The sequence below is a fragment of the Urtica dioica genome, chromosome 4, assembly GCF_054948205.1.
Source record: "Urtica dioica subsp. dioica isolate 48M chromosome 4, U.dioica_male_clone48M_v1_H2, whole genome shotgun sequence".
Classification (NCBI taxonomy): Eukaryota; Viridiplantae; Streptophyta; class Magnoliopsida; order Rosales; family Urticaceae; genus Urtica; species Urtica dioica.
In genome coordinates this window covers 11,938,409-11,958,114 of record NC_142759.1, presented here as the reverse complement: position 1 = coordinate 11,958,114, position 19,706 = coordinate 11,938,409, and the positions used below count along the sequence as shown (strand labels likewise).

The following is a 19,706-nucleotide window of genomic DNA, read 5'->3' as shown; positions in this document are numbered from 1 at the left end:
TTGTTCTCTCTGTTGTTTTCACAAAATCTATTAGAGATATCTCTGATTTTTTTAGTTTGTTTTGGTCTTACATTACTGTAATATTCCATGTGCTGGCACACCTGTGTGAATGTTCGACAAATCACACTGTAGCTACATTTGAATTGCCTGGTAGATACGGTTCAAAATATAGTAAATTGTTGTCTTTTTTTACACTCAAGTGCTCATCCTCAACTATTGGTATTATTGGTATTATTGAATTGCCACTACAGCGTTCATTTTTTTTTTTCATTCTTACATCACTGCATACATTGAACGAAGGACAAATTACTAGAAAACTATTTAAGCTTTAATAATGATTATATATATAGTTTGTTTATTTATTGGACGCGCCCTCGTACAAGAGTAGACTTTCGTATAAAAGAGTCAACAGTCACTCAAATTAGGTTCTTTGGTTGAAGGGAGAAACAAATTTGAGCAATTTAAAGTTATAAATTTTTGTAGCGTCTTTGAGCAGTTTTAACGTTCTCTTGATAGCTACACAAATATTTTGTTTGAAGACGTGAATTTTCTAAATTTCTTGAATATTCAAACGTATTACAAATATCTTTTATTTTTAATTCTTAGACGATTTTGACCTTAATTTAAATGAATTCATAATCAACAAAGGAACGATCCTGTATGCAACAATGACAACACTGTAAAAGAGAGCTATTCATAAAATAAAAAAAGAAAATGAAGTATTTGAATGGAATGAAAACGGAAATAAGTTATTCGAGGGAATTAAGTGTGAAATTTTTTTAGATTCATTCCCTTGAGCGGAAAAACCTTCGTTCTCTTGAGAACGAAAATCGGCTAGTACCTTTTTGAAACTAATATCAAGAAAAATATCACAAACGTAATAGGAAGTGACGTACCAGTAAGTCTCAAAATAAGAATGAGAAGGCATATATTCTCAGAAAAAGATTCTTAAATGAGATATCACAAGTAATTCCAACACTTTGTTTTGTGCCGCTTTTCTCATTGACCAAGCCCAAATTTAAACTAAAACCATCCTCAATAATGGGCCGACACTTTCAGCTAAAGCCATTTCCTTGTTGTGCCTTGATTCTAAAGCTTGCTATCAAAAATCAATCCCAGGATACAGTAAGACAAAATACACGAAGGTCAATCTTCGCATTACAAGAAGTTGAAATCTAGCCCCATAACCACCAAAAGCTAAATAAAATGAAATAAGAAGTCCTAGAGTTCTCATTGATCACGGGCTAATGAGAAGCCGAAGAAGACCTGAACCTTTGTCCGGCGAGAGAGTAGCGAGACTCGAGTTGTCGGCCAAAAGCGTGGAGATCTCCGTCGCCGATGTCTTCGCTAAAGCCGGTCATATCGGCATGTGCTTGTTGAAGAGGCTGGTCAAACTGCATCAAAAGGCTCGGGGAAGTCAACGTCAAATCCGATGCTGAGGTGTCAAAATTCGACGACGAGTTCGAGGTTTGCGGGTTCGAAAACGGGCCTCGCTGCATTGTCGAAAGCCGAGCCTGAACGAACGCCAGTTCTGCCTGCAATTTCACAACCTACATGTATATAACACAAAAAAAAAAAAACATAGCAATTGCGAGTTAGAAAGAAGAAAAAAAAAGAAGCTAATAATACATGATATCTCAACAGTCTTTTAAGGGTGAAAAGATTGAATTCTTATCCCAATCATGGTGTGTATATGGCATTGTGCCTAACTAAAGATATTGGCTTTTTTTTTTAATTCGGCTTTAGTCGCTGACACTCAAACCACTAAACGTGTTCATGCATATCTGATTATATATACTAGCTAAATAATAATGTTTATTGTTACGAAGTTTTGTTTACAACACAAAATGTCATTATCGATAGAGGGAATCAAAATCAAGCAAAAGATTATGCGATCAGTCTGAAATGACGACGCTGAAAATAACGTTTGTGATTAAGCACTAAGCCAAACAGGATTACATCTATAACCATAACACGTATCATAAAAAAAAAAACAGGCCATGTGACATAAATATTATAATTGTAGAATATATGACCATTTTGGCATCTTGAATTTAATTTACCACACAATTACCAACAAAAATGGTAGGTCCCTTCTCGATCCAAGCAAGGAAGCAACATATGATATTCTAATTCTCAAATGCGAAATGTCAAAGTTTAATCAATGCTGTGACATTAATATATATATATATATATATATATATATATATATATATATATATATATATATTTCTACCGTGCGTGCCTAGTATACGTAAAATAGCTAAGAAAGTCAAAAGTAGATACGTTTGAAGGGTTCAAAAAAAAAAAAAGTCTAGTGGATCATGGTTTACTTAATTTCATAATTTGGTTATTCGTGGCGGCTTGACACTTCACAATCTAGCGTAACGCTTTCAAAGCATATATAAAATATAATAATAGGAATAGTGCAATGAGTTAATTAAGGTGTAAATTTGAGAAAATATGCTTATGATATTCATGGGAAAATGAAGACTCGCTTGTTATTAGAGCAATGTGATGACGGGTAATAAATTATGCATCTAGAGAAATGTTTAAGTTTGCATGAATCTTAAGCAAAGAGGTTAGTTGAAAATTGAAGACCTATTATTAAAAGACGGACCTAAGTAGAAAATACGTAACTTTTAAGGGGCCAAGAAGAGAAAAACAAAGAACTCACGTGTTGTCTTGGTCTAGACTAACGAAAAACTTGGGTTGTCAAGCAAAAGAAGTTCATAATATTAGGGTTCATCAAAAGTACAGATTTTCCCCCAAAATAAATGCCTTGTTTTTAAACATTTAAAATGGTACTAGATATTATGCAATGGATTATAGATTAAACAAATGATTAAGATGAAGAAAAAAATATTACCTATTATAAGTACTTCAAGGTACTAAAACCTTTGTGAGTTGTGACCCCTTTCAAATCAATGATTTCACGGAATTACAAGAATGATAAAACGTTAAACCCTCAAACTGAAATGATTGCGAAAACAAAACCCGTACACTTGTGCGTGTTTAACTAAAAGGCGCAACTATTAACCATTAGTTTCTTTGCAAGTCAATCAACAACAATAATGATTAGTAATAAGAAAAAAAAAAACATGTACACACGTAAACACAAATCAATTTAACCCGTCAGTCATTCCAGGCTAGTCACCTCACTCAAAACCATCACATATATTTCATTGATAAAAAAAAAACAGAAAATTAGGAAAATAAACCTGTTAAACGATAAATCTTAAATAAATAATCATTTTAGATGTAAATCTTATACGAATAGTAAAACGTTTGATATATGAAAATGATTATTTACATAAAATTTATATATGATAGTGTCTATTTACTTAAAATTTATTCGGACTATTTTTTAATGGAGCCGAATAGAAATAATTAAGAAACCCATTAATATCCGGTTTAACAAAGTACAAGCTAGCATGAAGTAGTTAATAATTTTGCAAGACAAAGAATAATAAAAAATAAATATTTATGGTGGTGACCTGGTGTTGGAGGGAAAAGAGGTGGGCGACGCAGCCGTAGACTGGGTCGCGGAGGCGAGAGAGGGCTTCGTAGGAGAGTGAGACCACGGCGTGGAGGCGCGCGTGGGGAGGGAGGCGTTGGAGGAGCTTGGAGGCGTTGCTGGCTCCGAAGACTTTGTGCACCGCCGCGAACTGCACCGCCCCTTCCTCCCCCTCGAAGTAGGCCGCGAACACGCACCCCTTCACGCACTTCCGTCGCAGGTACTTGCACGCGCCGCACGGCCCTCTCCCGCTTCGGCTGCTGCTCTCGCCCTCCCCATTGTTGTCGCTCATCATCATCATCATATTCATAATATATCTGCTCTTATTAATAAACACTTCACAGAGAGAGAGAGAGAGAGAGAGAGCTGTATCTTTATGGGAGGGGTTTAGTGCTGTTGATTATATATCGACAGATGTACTATGGATGGATTTGAGAGAGAGAGAGAGTTGAGATGTGAGAGAATTGATAGATGTGCTATTGATGGATATTTGAGAGATACATATGTGTGTTTATTCTTGTATTGGATATATAGATGGATGGATGGATGGGGTGTTTCTTTCTTTCTTTTTGGAATGGGGGAGAGAGAAATAAATTATGGGATTAATTTTTTACATTTGGTTTTAATTATTAATTATATGGGATCATGATCATGTAATTTCGTGGGGAGAGAGAGAGAGAGAGATCATTTGTGGAAGTGGGATTTGTATGAAGGGGATAGCTTTTTTTTTTGGTGGTGGGACATGTGTTGGAAAAAGAAAAGAATGGTTGTTTCTTCAACGTCTGTTTTTTTTTTCCTTTTTTTCTTTTTCTTTTTTTTAATATTAATTAGGATTCCTTAATCTTTCTCTTTAAGGATGTATACAAAAGTGTAAACGTGATAAGCAATTCTATAAACAAGTACTACTCACCGTCAATGTGACTATGTGAGCCTATATAATACGATACATAAACAAATCTCTCTCTTATTATTTCAAATTCTCGCTACTACAAGTGATTTTTTTTTTATCAGAACAAAATATCAATTTGCTCCAAGAGTTTATACTTAACTATCTTATTTCATATTATAAAAGAATACTATAATAATTCCTTTATAATACGTACGAATTTTTTAGTATTAGACCGTACTAAAATACCTCCTATATTCCTTTATAAAATAATATAGTAGACGGTGAAAGAGATGTCTTACTTGATTCTATTAAAAATAAAATGTTTTTGTATAGAAGATGTGCTACTCCTACTCATATTGTCTGCATTAATTTAAAAGAGAGTGAGGGTACAATTTGTAACTCAAACTTTAAAGCCACGTAAAGTCCAAAGAATAGGGTTTCAGAGAGAGAACGTTGAGAGGAGGAGGAAGAAGAAGAAGAAGGAGAGAGAGAGGTTTCAAAAGAAGAAGAACAAGTTGAGGTGCAAAATAGATTGCGTGAAGCAAAACATGAGTTGTGAGATTGGTGATGATGACTTTGACTACTATACTGATCTCTCTCTCTCTCTCTCTCTCTCTCTCTCTCACCCAACCGCCTATTGAGCTTTCTCACGTGTGGAACACGTCCACACGAGTGACACAGATAATATCCCACTCAGTCCATTCGGCCAGTGTCTAATCTATGTTGTCTTTTCCACTTAATCACACCTCAGAGAGAGAGACACTGATCAGACCTGTGCGTCAGATCACTATTCAGATTTTCATGGATATTTATATTATATATACATTACATACATACAGATTACAGACCGATATTTGAGTATTGAGTGTATATATATATATATATAGATATAAAAATATTATATTGGAGTGTGATTATACGACCAACTTCTACACTGTTTCAGTTATGGCCGGGCTTTTCACTCGTGATCAAGATATTGGTCTTTACTTTTAACTTGTAGTAGTAATGTCTCTGAAACGACAAATACTAAGATTTTTTATTACATGGCAATCGAAGAGGACATTATTCGGTAGTAAAGAAGAAGGAAATGAACTGTTTTGAAAAGAACCATCTATCTAGAGGAAATAGATTAGTGTGGCATGGCATCGTGATTCGGAAAATGAAATTCGCAGCCAAAATGAAGTTTGCGAGAGAGAGAGAGGGAGAGAGAGAAGAGGTAAAGCAAACTCGGTACGACTACGACTAGAACTAGTATTTTTGCTTGGAGCTAGAATTAGTATAGTAGTGAGCCATATGGCTCAATCCGAAGAGAAAAATCCAAGCTTTTAATACTTACTTTGTCCTTTACTCTGACACGTGTCCATACTAACTCTGGGTCCCACATCTATTCCACGTACCCCTTTCAGTAACATATCTTTTCATTCATTCAAACTCCGTCAGATTTACACCTTCATTCACCTCATTCACTGTTCCTCTTTTTGAGGTAAAAAGCAAACTCGCTTTCAGAAAGAAAAGGAAAAAAGACGAATATATTTTTGTAAATTTTTTTAAACGAATAAATAATAAAATGCAATATATAATGATTTCAAATATATAAAAAGTTGTACTGAAATTTAAAAGCATAAAAATATTGAAATACCCAAGGAGTATTTGAAGTTTTTATAAGTTTCTCGAATATTATGTCCTTAAAAAAAAAAGAGTTCATCACATATTATTATTATTATATTATTACTACTACTATAACGAGTCTCAAAAGCGCCAGGTATAGGCTTGTGCTTTAAAGTCTTACATATTCCCTGTGTTTATATATAGTATAAATGAAACATCACGTACATTGTAATTCTATACATATATTTACGCAAAAATAGTCATTAATGAGTTCTGTCTGTTTATTAGTGAAGAGAATAAATAAATAAAAAACTATATATATATATATATGTATATATGAACAGTTAATATATAATACATATATGTATACGTATACATATATATATATAGACACATAATTTTCCTGAAATAAAGAGTTGTTTATATACGTACATGACGACTCACGTTTTATACATGTTTTGACAATACTATGATATCTTTTCAACATATATTTTGATAGTCAGGATTATAGCACCTATACACGTCTTTTTTTTCCAAAATAACCCTTGTTCGTTCACAGTCCCACTACTTTGACATGAAATATCAGCTAACAAATCGAACTACTCGACCGTATGCCCTCAGTTATAAGGTTAGTTTCTTAGTGTACTCGATTGCTCGTTACGTTCGTTCTTCTTCTTGTAATATAACATTCTCTTTTTTATTCATTTTATTGTTTCATATTGCAAAATTTGACTGTGGCCCTGAAAAAGAAAAGAATTGTGAGTTTGGAATTTCAATGGGAATTTAATAATAAAGCTGCCACGGCAGAGCCGCGCCGTACGCCGTTTGTCTGGTCAATATGACGATTATTAAATCAATAATTACAAATGACTGATTGAGAGATTTTTTTTTATTAACTACCTTGTTTTTAGGATATATCAACTACATTTATGTGTCTAATATTCTTAAATGTTTTCTAGTACAGTCTAAATTGTACGTAATATAATAATAAAGCATTACTAGGACCAGCGACAACTATTTCTTGTCTTGTTTAAAAGAAACAACATTTATTTTGTGGGCAGGTCATAAATTTTATATGAACATGCATTTTGGTACAAATATACGAGAAAAAAATAAACAAAAAAAAAAAAAAAAATCAAAAGAGAAAACACACCTCATGCTATATATTACTTTAAAAGATACGTACATAACTTTAGCCCAATCTTATATACAAGCACATTATAACATATTGGCCCAAATTTAAAAAACAATTTGGCCCAGTTGCATATAGCATAGTGTGAGGAGCTCTATATTAGTAAGAGAATTATACAAGAATAGTATGTAAATTGTAATATTTAAAAAAATGTTACGTATTTTTAATCAATTCAAAAATATATATTTTTTCTAATCACAAACAATTTTTTTTTAAATAAATGAAACTAAAATCGGTAAACAAAACTAAATGAAATCCAAAACAGTAACTAAATTTTTAAAAAATTATATAAACATCAAGAAAAAGAAAAGGACAATCTAGCAACGTAAACAATTTCAAACATGATTTTTAGGATCTAGCCAACGTTTGATATATTTTGTAAGCCATTTACTGAAATTTATGATTAGAAAATATCGAATATACCATTGTGTGGTTTAAATCAGTGTCACAAAACACTAGCCAACGTTTGAGTTGGCTTATTTAGAAAGTCAACTTCGTCAGTTAAAAATTCCATATTCTAAGCTTGGGATTGAAATTTAAAATATCTAAAAGGCAATTCATTATTGCATATAATTTAGGAAACAAATTAAAAATTGATTAAAATAAGTAAATAAAATCTATCACATGCGACGTGTAATGAAAATGTTTGATTAATTCACGAATTTGTATAAAATCTGACACACAATTAGCTTACTTCAGATTTTTACTTGTAAATTGTCAGTAAATTTTCATTAATTATCGTTAATAGGTGTTTGTTTTGTATGCTTTCAGGTTTTTACTAGTGAATCGTCAGTAAATTTTCGTTAATATTATTTATAAATTACGTATTTTTCAAAGTTTATGGCTGTAACAATTATGATTTTTTATGCCTATTATAAACATTTTTCATACGATCAAAATATATATATAAAACATAAGTACTCTCCAATTAAGGGGATATATTCGTGTGCATTGAAAGAGAAAATCAATGAAAATCAAATCCATCAATCAGAGCAACTAATTGAACTACAAAACAAGATAGAAAAATATCATAGAAAAATATCATATAGTGTGTAATAAAGTGCGTACAACAAATAAACAAAAATAAACCAAAATAAATCGGAAGCACCCTACCCACAACGAATCTCCGCCACATACCACGCCACGATGAACTTTAACTACGATTGAGCAGCGCCTAACACAAAGACATACATGAGAGTGAGCACAGTGGAGGGAGACGAGGTGGTCAAGGGAGGCGATTTCGGCAGTCTCTCGTGGTCCCCGGTTTATTGCAGAGGGAGATGAGGCGATTATGGCGGATCTGGGTGGTCGTGCAGATCTGTGGTCTTGCGCGAAGGAGAGAACATAGTCGTTCGGTGGTTTGCGCAAATGGTGGACGGAGAGAGCATTGAGCAGTGGTCGTGTGCGCCGGTGGTGGTCGGAGTGAAAAGAGAGAGATGTGAGGGTGGTCGTGGTGGTCGGAGAGAGAGAGAGAGAGAGAGAGAGAATAAATGAGATCTGATTGTGAAACGTTGGCTACAACGTGTATTAAAACTTTAATATTTAGCGACGATCAAACGTTGGCTACATGTGATATTCAGCCGACTTTTAAACAAAAGATAAACATGTAATTTGCTAAACTAATAAAAGTCACGTCATCAATTGTGGCTATATTTGAAACTTAGTAGAAACACTGGTTAAATTGCAATTTTCACGTTACAAGTGGCTTAGTCCGTGTAATTTTTGAAAAGAAAAATGATTACAACTTGAAAGTTGCTATTTCGGTGTTAAAACTATATACTCATTAGTTGTGCGAGTAGGTTAACAAATGCCCTACCATGTACTTTCACTTGATAATTTAACGTTGACAATTACATGATTGGAGCTAACTTAATCCATGATTATTTCATTTTTTTTTTGGTTGGGCTTGGAACCTTCATTATGCCAAAAAAAAAAAAAAATTTGTTAGCAACCGGATTTTCCGAAGCCCAATCAGGCCCACTAAGCGAGTGACAATGAAAGTCGTTTGAAGATTGTTTCCGTTGTTGTTTTGGTTTGAGATAATCAAACGACATCAAAGCAACTTTTCCCTCAGAACCGTAGATCTCACTTACTCCAACGGTTGTCGGCCGTGCGAACTCTTAATTTTAGTGTCTCTTATATAATGAAGTCGAGACCTAATGTTCGAGTCATCACTTCTAAGCTTTGTTAGGATTTATTTCTTCTTTTTCTCTCTGAGTGGCGCATTCTTGAACGATCGTCTTGTCCGTGTTTTCTTGTGAGAAACTGGTAAAAGAATCATCTGTATTGAGAGTGAGAGTTTGTTATACCGAGTGACATAAAATTGGCGAGGCATTGGGTGTGTAATAGAGACAAAACTAGTAATGGCCGAGCTTCTTCTACGGCGATCAACGTGCACATAGTTCATTCTTGAACGAAACACGGGGAAAATTCGGTTGTATTCTATACTTTACGTTTTTTTCTAGTTTGTCTGGTTTCCGTTTTAGATTAGGTCAAAATCTGGTGTTTGCTTTGTGACGAATCAGGGCTAAAATTACTACAAATTCCATTTTGATGATTAGGGCATATCATCAACCCATCTTTTTATAACATCCAAGAAGGAAATAAGATTTCATGTATTATTTTCTTATTTATAAATTAATGAAGGAAATTAGGATTCTAATCAAACGATAAAAAAAAGTTAATTTTCGAGATTCATAAACTTTTCACGTATAGGATTCATCAATTTATATAATCGTACGTGTTTATTTTATACTTTTCCACTTATAGGATTCATCAGCTTTTCCAGACGCAAACCATACTAATGTACGAGATACACATCCTATATTGGATTATCAATATATAATCAATTAAATGTGGGAGTTATGTGCACGAAAAGTATACACTTCAACTAATATAAGATTATTGCTTAAAAGAAAAGTGTTGGGAATTAAATGTGTGAAGCATATAGCTATGTCTTCACAAACACGTAGTGTCTTGTACATGCACAATTATATATTGGTTTTTAGTTGGCAACGGCTAATTACTGATGCTCCTAGGGCCTCAAATTATATTCATATCTTAATTTTGGATAGCAATAGATATTATTTAAACCGGTATAATTTGTGATACCTAGCATAGATTATAGATTAGTCGGTAATTAGACACCATTTATAAAGTGAAAGTCGTGGGTTAAAAATAAATATATCTAAATAACGACGAGAATCTTCACAAAATGCCTTATTAGGATCGATTATGTGTTATTGCTCTTGTTTGTCCTTGTTGAATATAACCGTCCTGGTGATGTAGGAATATATATATGGTTCCTATATATATACGTATCAAATAAGAGTCCAAAATACCATTATTTTGACCTTTTATCATCAGGGAGTTGGAATCGAGGAAAATCACATTCCAATTCGGAATACAATTCAAATTCTAATAATTTTGTTGCAAAGATCATTGTGGCCTACTTTTCTCAAATTTTATATAGTACGTCTCTTAGTTGTTTCATTGTAATTAATCCTTTTTTCATTATTCATCATGAAGAACGTTTTATAGCTGAGTTCCTATTATCAAATTCATAATATATGAGTTTCACGTATTTTTGAATTTCGCGAATGATAAATATTATTAATTCCCGTGTATGCCTATTTAGAAAATATCATTTTAACCATCATTTTCAATTTTAATTTTAATTTTACTTTTAGAGAAATGATAAATATTATAAAACATCATATCATATCCATATACAATAAATATTATTAACCAACTGTGTTTAGTGATAATTAATGGCTATTAAGCTCTGTAGTCAATTTTATTAACTCTTAGTTTCAGTTTTTTATTTATTTCATGAATGGTCAGCATATACAATAAATATTATTCATGATTTATAGATGAGTTTTTTTATTCGTTCGAGTATGTGATAAATTATATGAAAATGTTGTTAAATTAAGTCAGCTATTCTATTGAAAAGAATAATTAAACTAAATTTTTAAAGAATGTGATCCGTCAAGTATTTATTCCCGCAAATATTTATAATATTTCTAACAACGTATTTCATAGTATAATGCAAACTAAACAAAATTTTACATTTATACTTTTAAAACCGATCATCATGATTAGTCTCTTTTTTTCCTTCACGTACCTTGAGATTTTTTACGCTGGGAAATTAGTGTTTTACGTGTACTTGTGGTAGTTGACTTTGATTGTTTTCATTATTATGGTTTGATATTTCTAGTATGATTTGCCTTACCGGCTCTCTACATATATTATAAGCAAAGCCAAAAATACATTAATATTTGTAAATATTCGTTAATATTTGTAAATATACGTTAATATTTATAAATAACAAGACTTCAAAAATATAAATAAAGTGTCAAAAAAGTTCAAACAATGTCAAATCATCATAATGATTATTTATTTAAAATTTACAAAATATTGACTATTTAGCAAATTTTTAAATTTTGGTGGGTTAGTTATTCTATTAATTGTACTTTTGTTCATTAATTTTAAGGAAAGGTAAGTATTAATACAATAAGTGTCATGATTTTTTTTTTTTTTGAATAAGTTTCATGTTTTTTTTATTCCCCGTCGTTATTTGAGATAATATTACTGTACGTAAGTTCTAATGTATTTAAATTCAAAACATTATTATAGATTTAGACGGTGTTAGTGGTTTGACAAAAATGACACTAAAAGCCTATTTATAATATATGGATATAATCGTAATATATGCACGATTAGTCTGGTCCAGACTTCAAATTCTTTTATTTGACTCATTTATTGATCGCTTTCACTTTAAACGTACTGTCCATATAAATCACTTTAGTTAACTATAGTATTTGATTAATTAAGACTGTCTAGTACCTAGTTTGCCCTGTGTTTAGGTGACACATTATAATTAAATATATACTTGAACCTAAAAATCACAAAGCAACTATAAAAGTAACAGTTGTGTGACATATTTAAGAAAACAAGGCTTTGACCGCACGAGTGTAACAAAATAATTGGAATAATTCATTATAAATAATTAGCATATTGCATGTGTATAAAAAAAATATAGGAAAGCTGATTAGGCAAACCTGTACATTGCTGTTGACAAAAGGATAGGCAAACTTATCAGCGACACAAAAAAATTATTAATTAAATACTAGAAACTGTCTGATTAAGGACTGTATATATATATATATATATATATATATATATATATATATATATATTATATAATATTGAACAAAGCCTTAATCTTGCCATACATACAAGTGGACCATATTGTAAAATAAAAGAAGGAAAAAAAAGAAGAGAGAGAGCTATAATTGTTAAAAGTAAATACGTGCATAGATAGACTATTTTAAAGAACCTTGTCTGAATTATACAACGTCAAAACACTTATGTAACCTGAAAGTAATCAAACCCCTGGAAAAATTTAAGAGTCCAATATTTTCAAAATTTATAAGATGATAAACTAATAATAATTTAGTTCATATGCCACCTACTAGTATTACCAAAACATATTAATAAATTTCATGCCACCTAAAAAATAGTCGCTGACTTTACTTGGTTCATGATATGTGCAAGGACTATGGTGCTCTGCCATATATGGTCGTTTGGAGCGCGGCGTTGAGAGACAATCGAGATCATCTGTGATTCTAGTGAAGAGTTTTCAAACCTAATGAGTCATTTTGGAAGAGATTTATGGGAAAATATGTTAAATGATTTATAATTCCGGTCGCAATCAACCAAATAAACTGGGATTATACTTGGTGAATTATTGTCATCATATTTACTCGATAATTTAGCGTAGAGCAGAGTTGGCATCATATTTACTCGATAATTATTGTCATCATACTTGGTGAATTATTGTCATCAACAGCTTGGATGTGATGCACATATATAAAAATGTGTGCAAGAACATTCTCGGTTCATATAGACGTGAAGAATTAGGACAAATTAGAAAGCGAGAAGGGACTTGAATATTAAGTCTACTTTGTACTTCGAGAAACATGGGAATAGATAGTTAAAAATAATTGTGTTCGAGAGCAGGTGAGAGAAAAAAACGTGGTTCAAAATAAGAGAGAGAGAGAGAGAGAGAAAGAGAATAATAAATTAGTTGATAACTTTAGTTACCCAACTCGTAAGCTTTATTTTTAGACCGGCGGTGAAGATCATCTCTCGCTGGTGATCGAAAAACGTACAAATGGTGATCTCCGACAGAATTCTACAGAAAAAGATAGGACCTTTCATCCAACCGAATGGGTCTATTTTTGAAGCTCTCATTGCCACAAATCCATAGGATTTGAATCACTCAATTTTCGAGTTCATATGAGGAAGATACGGATTTTTGAAGTTTTGATGAGAAAAAAATTTGCAAAGAGAGAGTGACGAATTGTAGTAAAAAAACGGAAAATATAAATCAGAGAGAGTTATTAAATGCAAAAAAAATATAATTGAGAGAGAGAGAGAGAGAGTTATTAAATATAAATAAAAGTATTGTTTCAAAGTTCCAACAAATGATAGAATAGAAAATTCAAACAGATCCTCATGTGTTTATGTATTTTTTAATAAATTTTCAAACGTTAGCTATATCCAAAATTTAAATTTAATGTTTATAAGCACTAATGACTTACAAATTTCAAATTTATAACCCAAACTTCTTTATTAATTCGATTAATTTAAAATGACTATTTTGTAAGATTCTCTAAATGAATTTAGGAGACATTAATTGTATTAATATTTCTTCTTTGAAGTTGAATAATTGGAAGTTACTTTAATTTCAAGTGAACGGCGTGTGGGGCCCTATTTCCAGGATGAGGTCTTGTTCTTACAGGGCCGTTACGTTCATGGTCACCAACTCTGACGTGGCAGGCTCTAATTCGTTTGTCTTTCTTTTGATCTTTGAACGCCGATCTTGGTTTTGACCTCTAGATTGGCTTTCTGTATAGACATTAACGCAGCTACGAATTTGGCGATTATACAAATATTTTATTTAATGAAATTATTTTCTCATGGATAAAATACAGATATATATATATATATATATATATATATATATATATATATATATATATTGCTTACGGTTAGGATTTTTATGTCTTGGTTGATCTATTCACTTTCCTTTCCAATATATACAGATATGCCAAATCTAATAATAAGATACAATGAATTAGCTGGCTATTCATTGCCTAAAGCAAATACATATTTTGGATCCCTTCTGGTCAAAGTTTATGCAAGGAAAGCATTGCATGGATTGTTTAAATTTATCCGTCTTTTTTTATATTTTATTTGGGCAGTTAAATGTATAGTGGGAAAGTTAAATCAAAAGTGATACGGTCAATGGTACTATTTTATGCTTGGAGACCAAAATTTGAAACGATAATTTACACTATTTATTTATAGAATCATATCCAGAGGAAGGAGGGAGAAAAGCCAAAAATATTCATTTAACCTTTACCAAAAAGATATCGCAAGGATCATAAAGGTATTTATTATTTATAGGGGCATTTGAATAGGATCCGCAATAAGTTAGAGTTATAAACAAAAGCGCGTGCCACTACTTTATAAAGTTAATAGGTACGTCCGTTATCATATACAATAAAATACACACAATGCAAATTTAAAATTTATTGAAATTTTTCTGGAAATTTAATAACTATTTTTTATTGAAATTAGTGATGTAACTAAATAGTCAATTTAAAGTTATGAATTTGTAAAATAATCAAAGTTTGTCTTAATTTAGTAAAATAGCTAAGATAAACAACAATCTGATTTAAAAAAAAAATTGATCCCAAGATTAATTTTTTGAAAGTGATAAATTGCTTATAATAATCGTAAAAAAATTTAATCTTTGCTGTAATTTTTTTTTTTAAAACGTAAATTTGCCTATTTTGTTGAAAAATTGAAACTTTGACTATTTTGCTAATCAATAAGTTTCAAGTGACTATTTTGTACAATTTTTTCATTGATAAAAGTCAAAATTTTAAATTCAAAAAATAGTGCAAAGAAAATTCAAAACTCCTACACGAAGAAGATGAAAATGGACCTCAAACAATCATAAATAATACAACAAAATAATATGTGCCATCTATGCAGGTAACCAGTCACTATCATATTACTATACGACTCACGAACGGAGACACAAATCTTCGCTTGTTGCAGATATTACGGTTTTAGAGATCTTACCGGACTGAGATTCATGCCCACATAAGAAAATCATTGAAGGAAAAGAAAACCCATCCGATTAAAAATCAGCACTACTACAAATATTATATTTTAAGACATAAAAAATATGACTTAAAAAATATTTAAAGTTGTACAAAAAAACGACCTCTATGTGAGTGACTTAAAAAATCCATATATTTTAAGACATTTAATAAACGTCTTCAAATCACTAAAAAAAAGGACTTCAAATCTAAAATAAACGACTTAAAAAAGGGGCCACGTAGGCAAACGTTGCTTATGTGGAAACAGTTATTATGACATTTAAAAAATGTCACTAAATCTCTAAGAAAAATGTCTCCAAATTTAATTAAAAAACGAATTCAAATAAAAGTCCATGTAGGCATAAAATTATTGACGTGGACGTCTATTTAATGTCTTATGACTCATAAAAATAAATGATTATGCAATATCAAAATAATATGATGACCTGGGCGCTTATAAGCGCCAAAATAACACTAAACATAAAAAACCAAATTTTGAAATACTAATACAATTTGAATTTACAGGAATAATAAAGAAATTTACATAGTAATAATATAAAAATAAATTATTGAATTCTATAGGAACATCTATGTCTTCTGACCCAATTTACGAAGTAAATTTTTTCTTTAATCTTTAGACCCAACGGAAGCCCCGACATGACGTAATTTCGTAGCACAAATGAAGCGCCAGTGATTGTCATTAACAAAATTGAAGCCGCAACCAATTCCTTTGATTTTATCAATCACCTGCCACAATATACAAAGTGATCATATATTTTATTCCAAAGTGCTCCCCACATCAGAATATGCCACAAATCTTGTCCATAAAAATTGAAAAGATGAGTTATTACCTTTTAATGATTCTCAACAGTATTCACCATAGCCGTGGGCACTGTAACGGAAACAAAACGACATCATTGATGTCGCTCATCCACACGTCCTGCTTGTGCTTAAGTGGGTACTTATCAGAATTGAAAACTATATGTTCTGTGGGGGGTAAATTTTTTTAATAAAAAAAGGTCCAGAAAAATGAAAGTTAACTCGTATATCGACTATAGCTAGAGAGAGGAATCCGATAATAAAATTCACCACAACCTAACCTGCTATACCTCATTATCTAGAGAGAGGAATCCGATAATAAAAATCACCACAACGAGTCGGGACGGTGAACGAACGGTGGCGTTGTCAGCCGCGATATTTCGCTCCCTCATCATCCGATTAGTAATAGAATAAGAATTGTTCCTCTATATTTTCCTCGATTCGATTGGCAAGGAGGTAGCCAGACAAGAATAATGGCCTATCCTTGCTAGGGTTTCCAAACCTTCTCTTCATTCTCCTAGAACTCGTATCTTCTGGATTTATTGGCTTTTCACCGACTCTTCTACTAGGAAAGAAGATAATTAAAGAAATAAAAAAAAGTTTGACGGTTTCAACATTAATAACACTATTTTACGGTTTATAAACAAATCGGTTTAGTTTTATTTAAAATAAAGATGAGTAAAATACATATAATTATAATATTTTAAATTATCAGCTTTCTTAAAAGAAAAAAATAAAGTTATGGAAGAAAGAAAATTAGTTTGTCCACGTACATGTTATAAATACGTGTTAAAGTCGTCATAAAAAAGACTTCATATAATATATTATTAGATACATTTTTTATTCATGTTGCTATTTTTGAAGACATTTATAAAAATGACCTAAAACAAATATTTTGAAGACATTTATAAAATAACTTCAAAAGATATAAAAGGACATTCATAAAATGACTTGAATGTAAATACCTGTTTATATAGTCGTTTTTAAAAAAGACTTAGAATATTATTTAAAGTCAAAATTTAAACATCTTGAAATCATATAAGTATTTGAAGTCTTTTTAATTGATCGACTTAAAATATTTTATATAGACGTTTTTAAGTCATTGTTCTAACGACTTTAACAGCTTGTTGGAGTCATTTTTTATACGACTTACCAAATCATTTGAAAATTTGGACTATAGAAGTCGTGCATTTTATTGAACGTCTTAAATTTCATGACTTCTAATGTAGTATATGTAGTAGTGCAGGTGGTACAAAATCAGATCTAATGTCTGGATGATTGAAATGAGGAAGCAAAACATAAACATAACCATAAATACACTAAAAAAACCAAGAATGCATGAAAAAAGAGAGAATCACTCCTAGCCTCACCCAACTCCCTTCTGCCATGCTATCCTAGTTACCACTCAAAGCCTCGCCACAGAATTGACTGAAATACCTCAGTCGAGGGAAACCAGAGCCGAACACTACGGACTCCGTCGACATCATCGAAGGACCACGATCGGAAACAAACATCCACCTGAAGACAGCTACACCACGAATCCGCTGAAGCCCTTGTTCACCAATGAATCCTGTATGGAACGGAGAAACGGCACATGGGCCAAGGACCCGATCCGATCCAAAAGACCCGTGCTATATCCCGGTTTCAGATCTCGGATCTGAACCCAGACTCTAAACGCCTTCCAGATCTGCGATCGGTTCGTCAAGGCAGAGACGGAGGATAAGCCATGCCATCAAAAGTTGTGTTGCGTCAAGAGATGAAAATTGCCGGAACTACAACTCTCAACTTGAAAGCACACGAACAAGGCCTTCCCCCCGGGTCGTAATCGTGCTAACGATGTACTAGGCCCCAAAAGACAACGGTGACGGCTAAACTATATCAGGAAGTCCCACATCGACTGATGATTGAACTCCATGATGCTTTAACATGGTATCAGAGTTAAACCCATTCTTGATGTTCGACCACCCGTGAAGGGGGTGTATCAGAAAGTCCCACATCAACTGAAGATGTATCATATGTGGTTCTTATAAAGATCATGTGTTACTCTTTATGTTGTCAATTAGTTTTAAGATGGACCTATTATACTTTAACAAACTAGTTTTTATCTTTTGGAGAGAAAACAAAGAGATTTGCTTTTTCTATCTTGTGACCTCATAGCTTCTATTTTTACGTCCATAATAGTCTTAAGATAGATAAAATCACAGCACGCCATTATTTTATGCCATACAAATGAAAGATTAAAATCTGCTATAATCGGAGGGACGTACGTGATGCGATAAGAGACTAGATAGATATGCCGTGCTCATATTATTTCACTAACATGATAAATATGTACCCTTATATATTAATTTATTGGTAAAATTGATTTTCTGGGTATTTCAAAATATGGGAAATAATTAGCAAGAAATAATTCAAATCTTGGATGTGCTTACGTACGTCTAATAACCTATTTATCCAAGTACATTCCGTGGAACGGGCAGGGTTTTCTATAGGAACTATGTGAGAAATATATATATATATATATATATATATACATTTGCGTATGTATGTATTCGCTCGCTGGCTAGGCATGTAGATTATTCTGTAGATATCAATAAAAAAAACATGAAATATTGTAGTGTGACATCATATATGATAGTATTGTAGTCATCATGATATATTTGTTGTAGATTGGATACAGTCATCATATTCTTATATGTGTATATATATTATATAGTGTCGCTAAAGCTAGTATTGATGAGAGAGTTGTGAAATATATAGTACTTTTGAGCTACTGCAACAATATCTTTGGAGTGCTGTAGTGATTATTTTTGCGGCTGATCATTCAACACAACACCACTCCAACAACTAGCTAGTAGTATTATAAAAGTTTCAAAATAAAAATTATTTATATAAAATAACAACAACCAACAATTAGATATCACTGAATTTCATATAAAACAAGATTTACTGAACTCTAATCACTCCCGTCCTTATCACCATCATCACTCATCATCATTGTGTGTCCGTCGTGTCATGACAACGACCATTTTAGGGCTTGAGAAACATCTCATTTGTATTATACTTTTTATTAGATCTCTTGTAATGATGGTAATAATTAATCAAAGACACATTAATTTAACCTGCGACATGATGATCATCTACTTATTTTATTTTTCACCCTATTTTTCCATGTGCGTTTACGTTAATGTATCGTTAGCTTTTCAAGGATCGTATACAAATTAAGCCCAGACTATCAATTTCCCTTAATGAAATAATCAAGCCTATCAAACAATACCAATTGTATATGCAAACTTATGAAGATATGCAATGATGACAATATATAGCATCAATAAGCGTATACTAATTATAGTTGAGGGAATGGGATTTGTGGGCATTCATGTCATTATCAGAAACATGCTTCTTTTTGGTTTTATATATGTAGAAAAGGAAATGAAGTATGAGAAGAAAACAAATCGAGTCATTTTCGAGAGAGAGAGAGAGAGAGAGAGAGAGTTGGCG

The 19,706-nt window shown here is 32.0% G+C and overlaps 1 protein-coding gene across 1 annotated transcript; it reads right to left on the bottom strand.

Annotated features, from left to right (window-relative positions):
• Window positions 1-870: 870 nt before the first annotated feature.
• LOC149400467 (LOB domain-containing protein 19-like) lies at window positions 871-4,063 on the bottom strand. Its single transcript, XM_089612856.1, has 2 exons — window positions 3,498-4,063; window positions 871-1,550 (listed from the first exon to the last, which is right to left on the bottom strand). Exons 1-2 carry the CDS (start codon window positions 3,825-3,827, stop codon window positions 1,245-1,247), a joined length of 636 nt encoding a protein of 211 aa, XP_089468982.1. The 5' UTR covers window positions 3,828-4,063; the 3' UTR covers window positions 871-1,244.
• Between the last annotated feature and the right edge of the window lie 15,643 nt (window positions 4,064-19,706).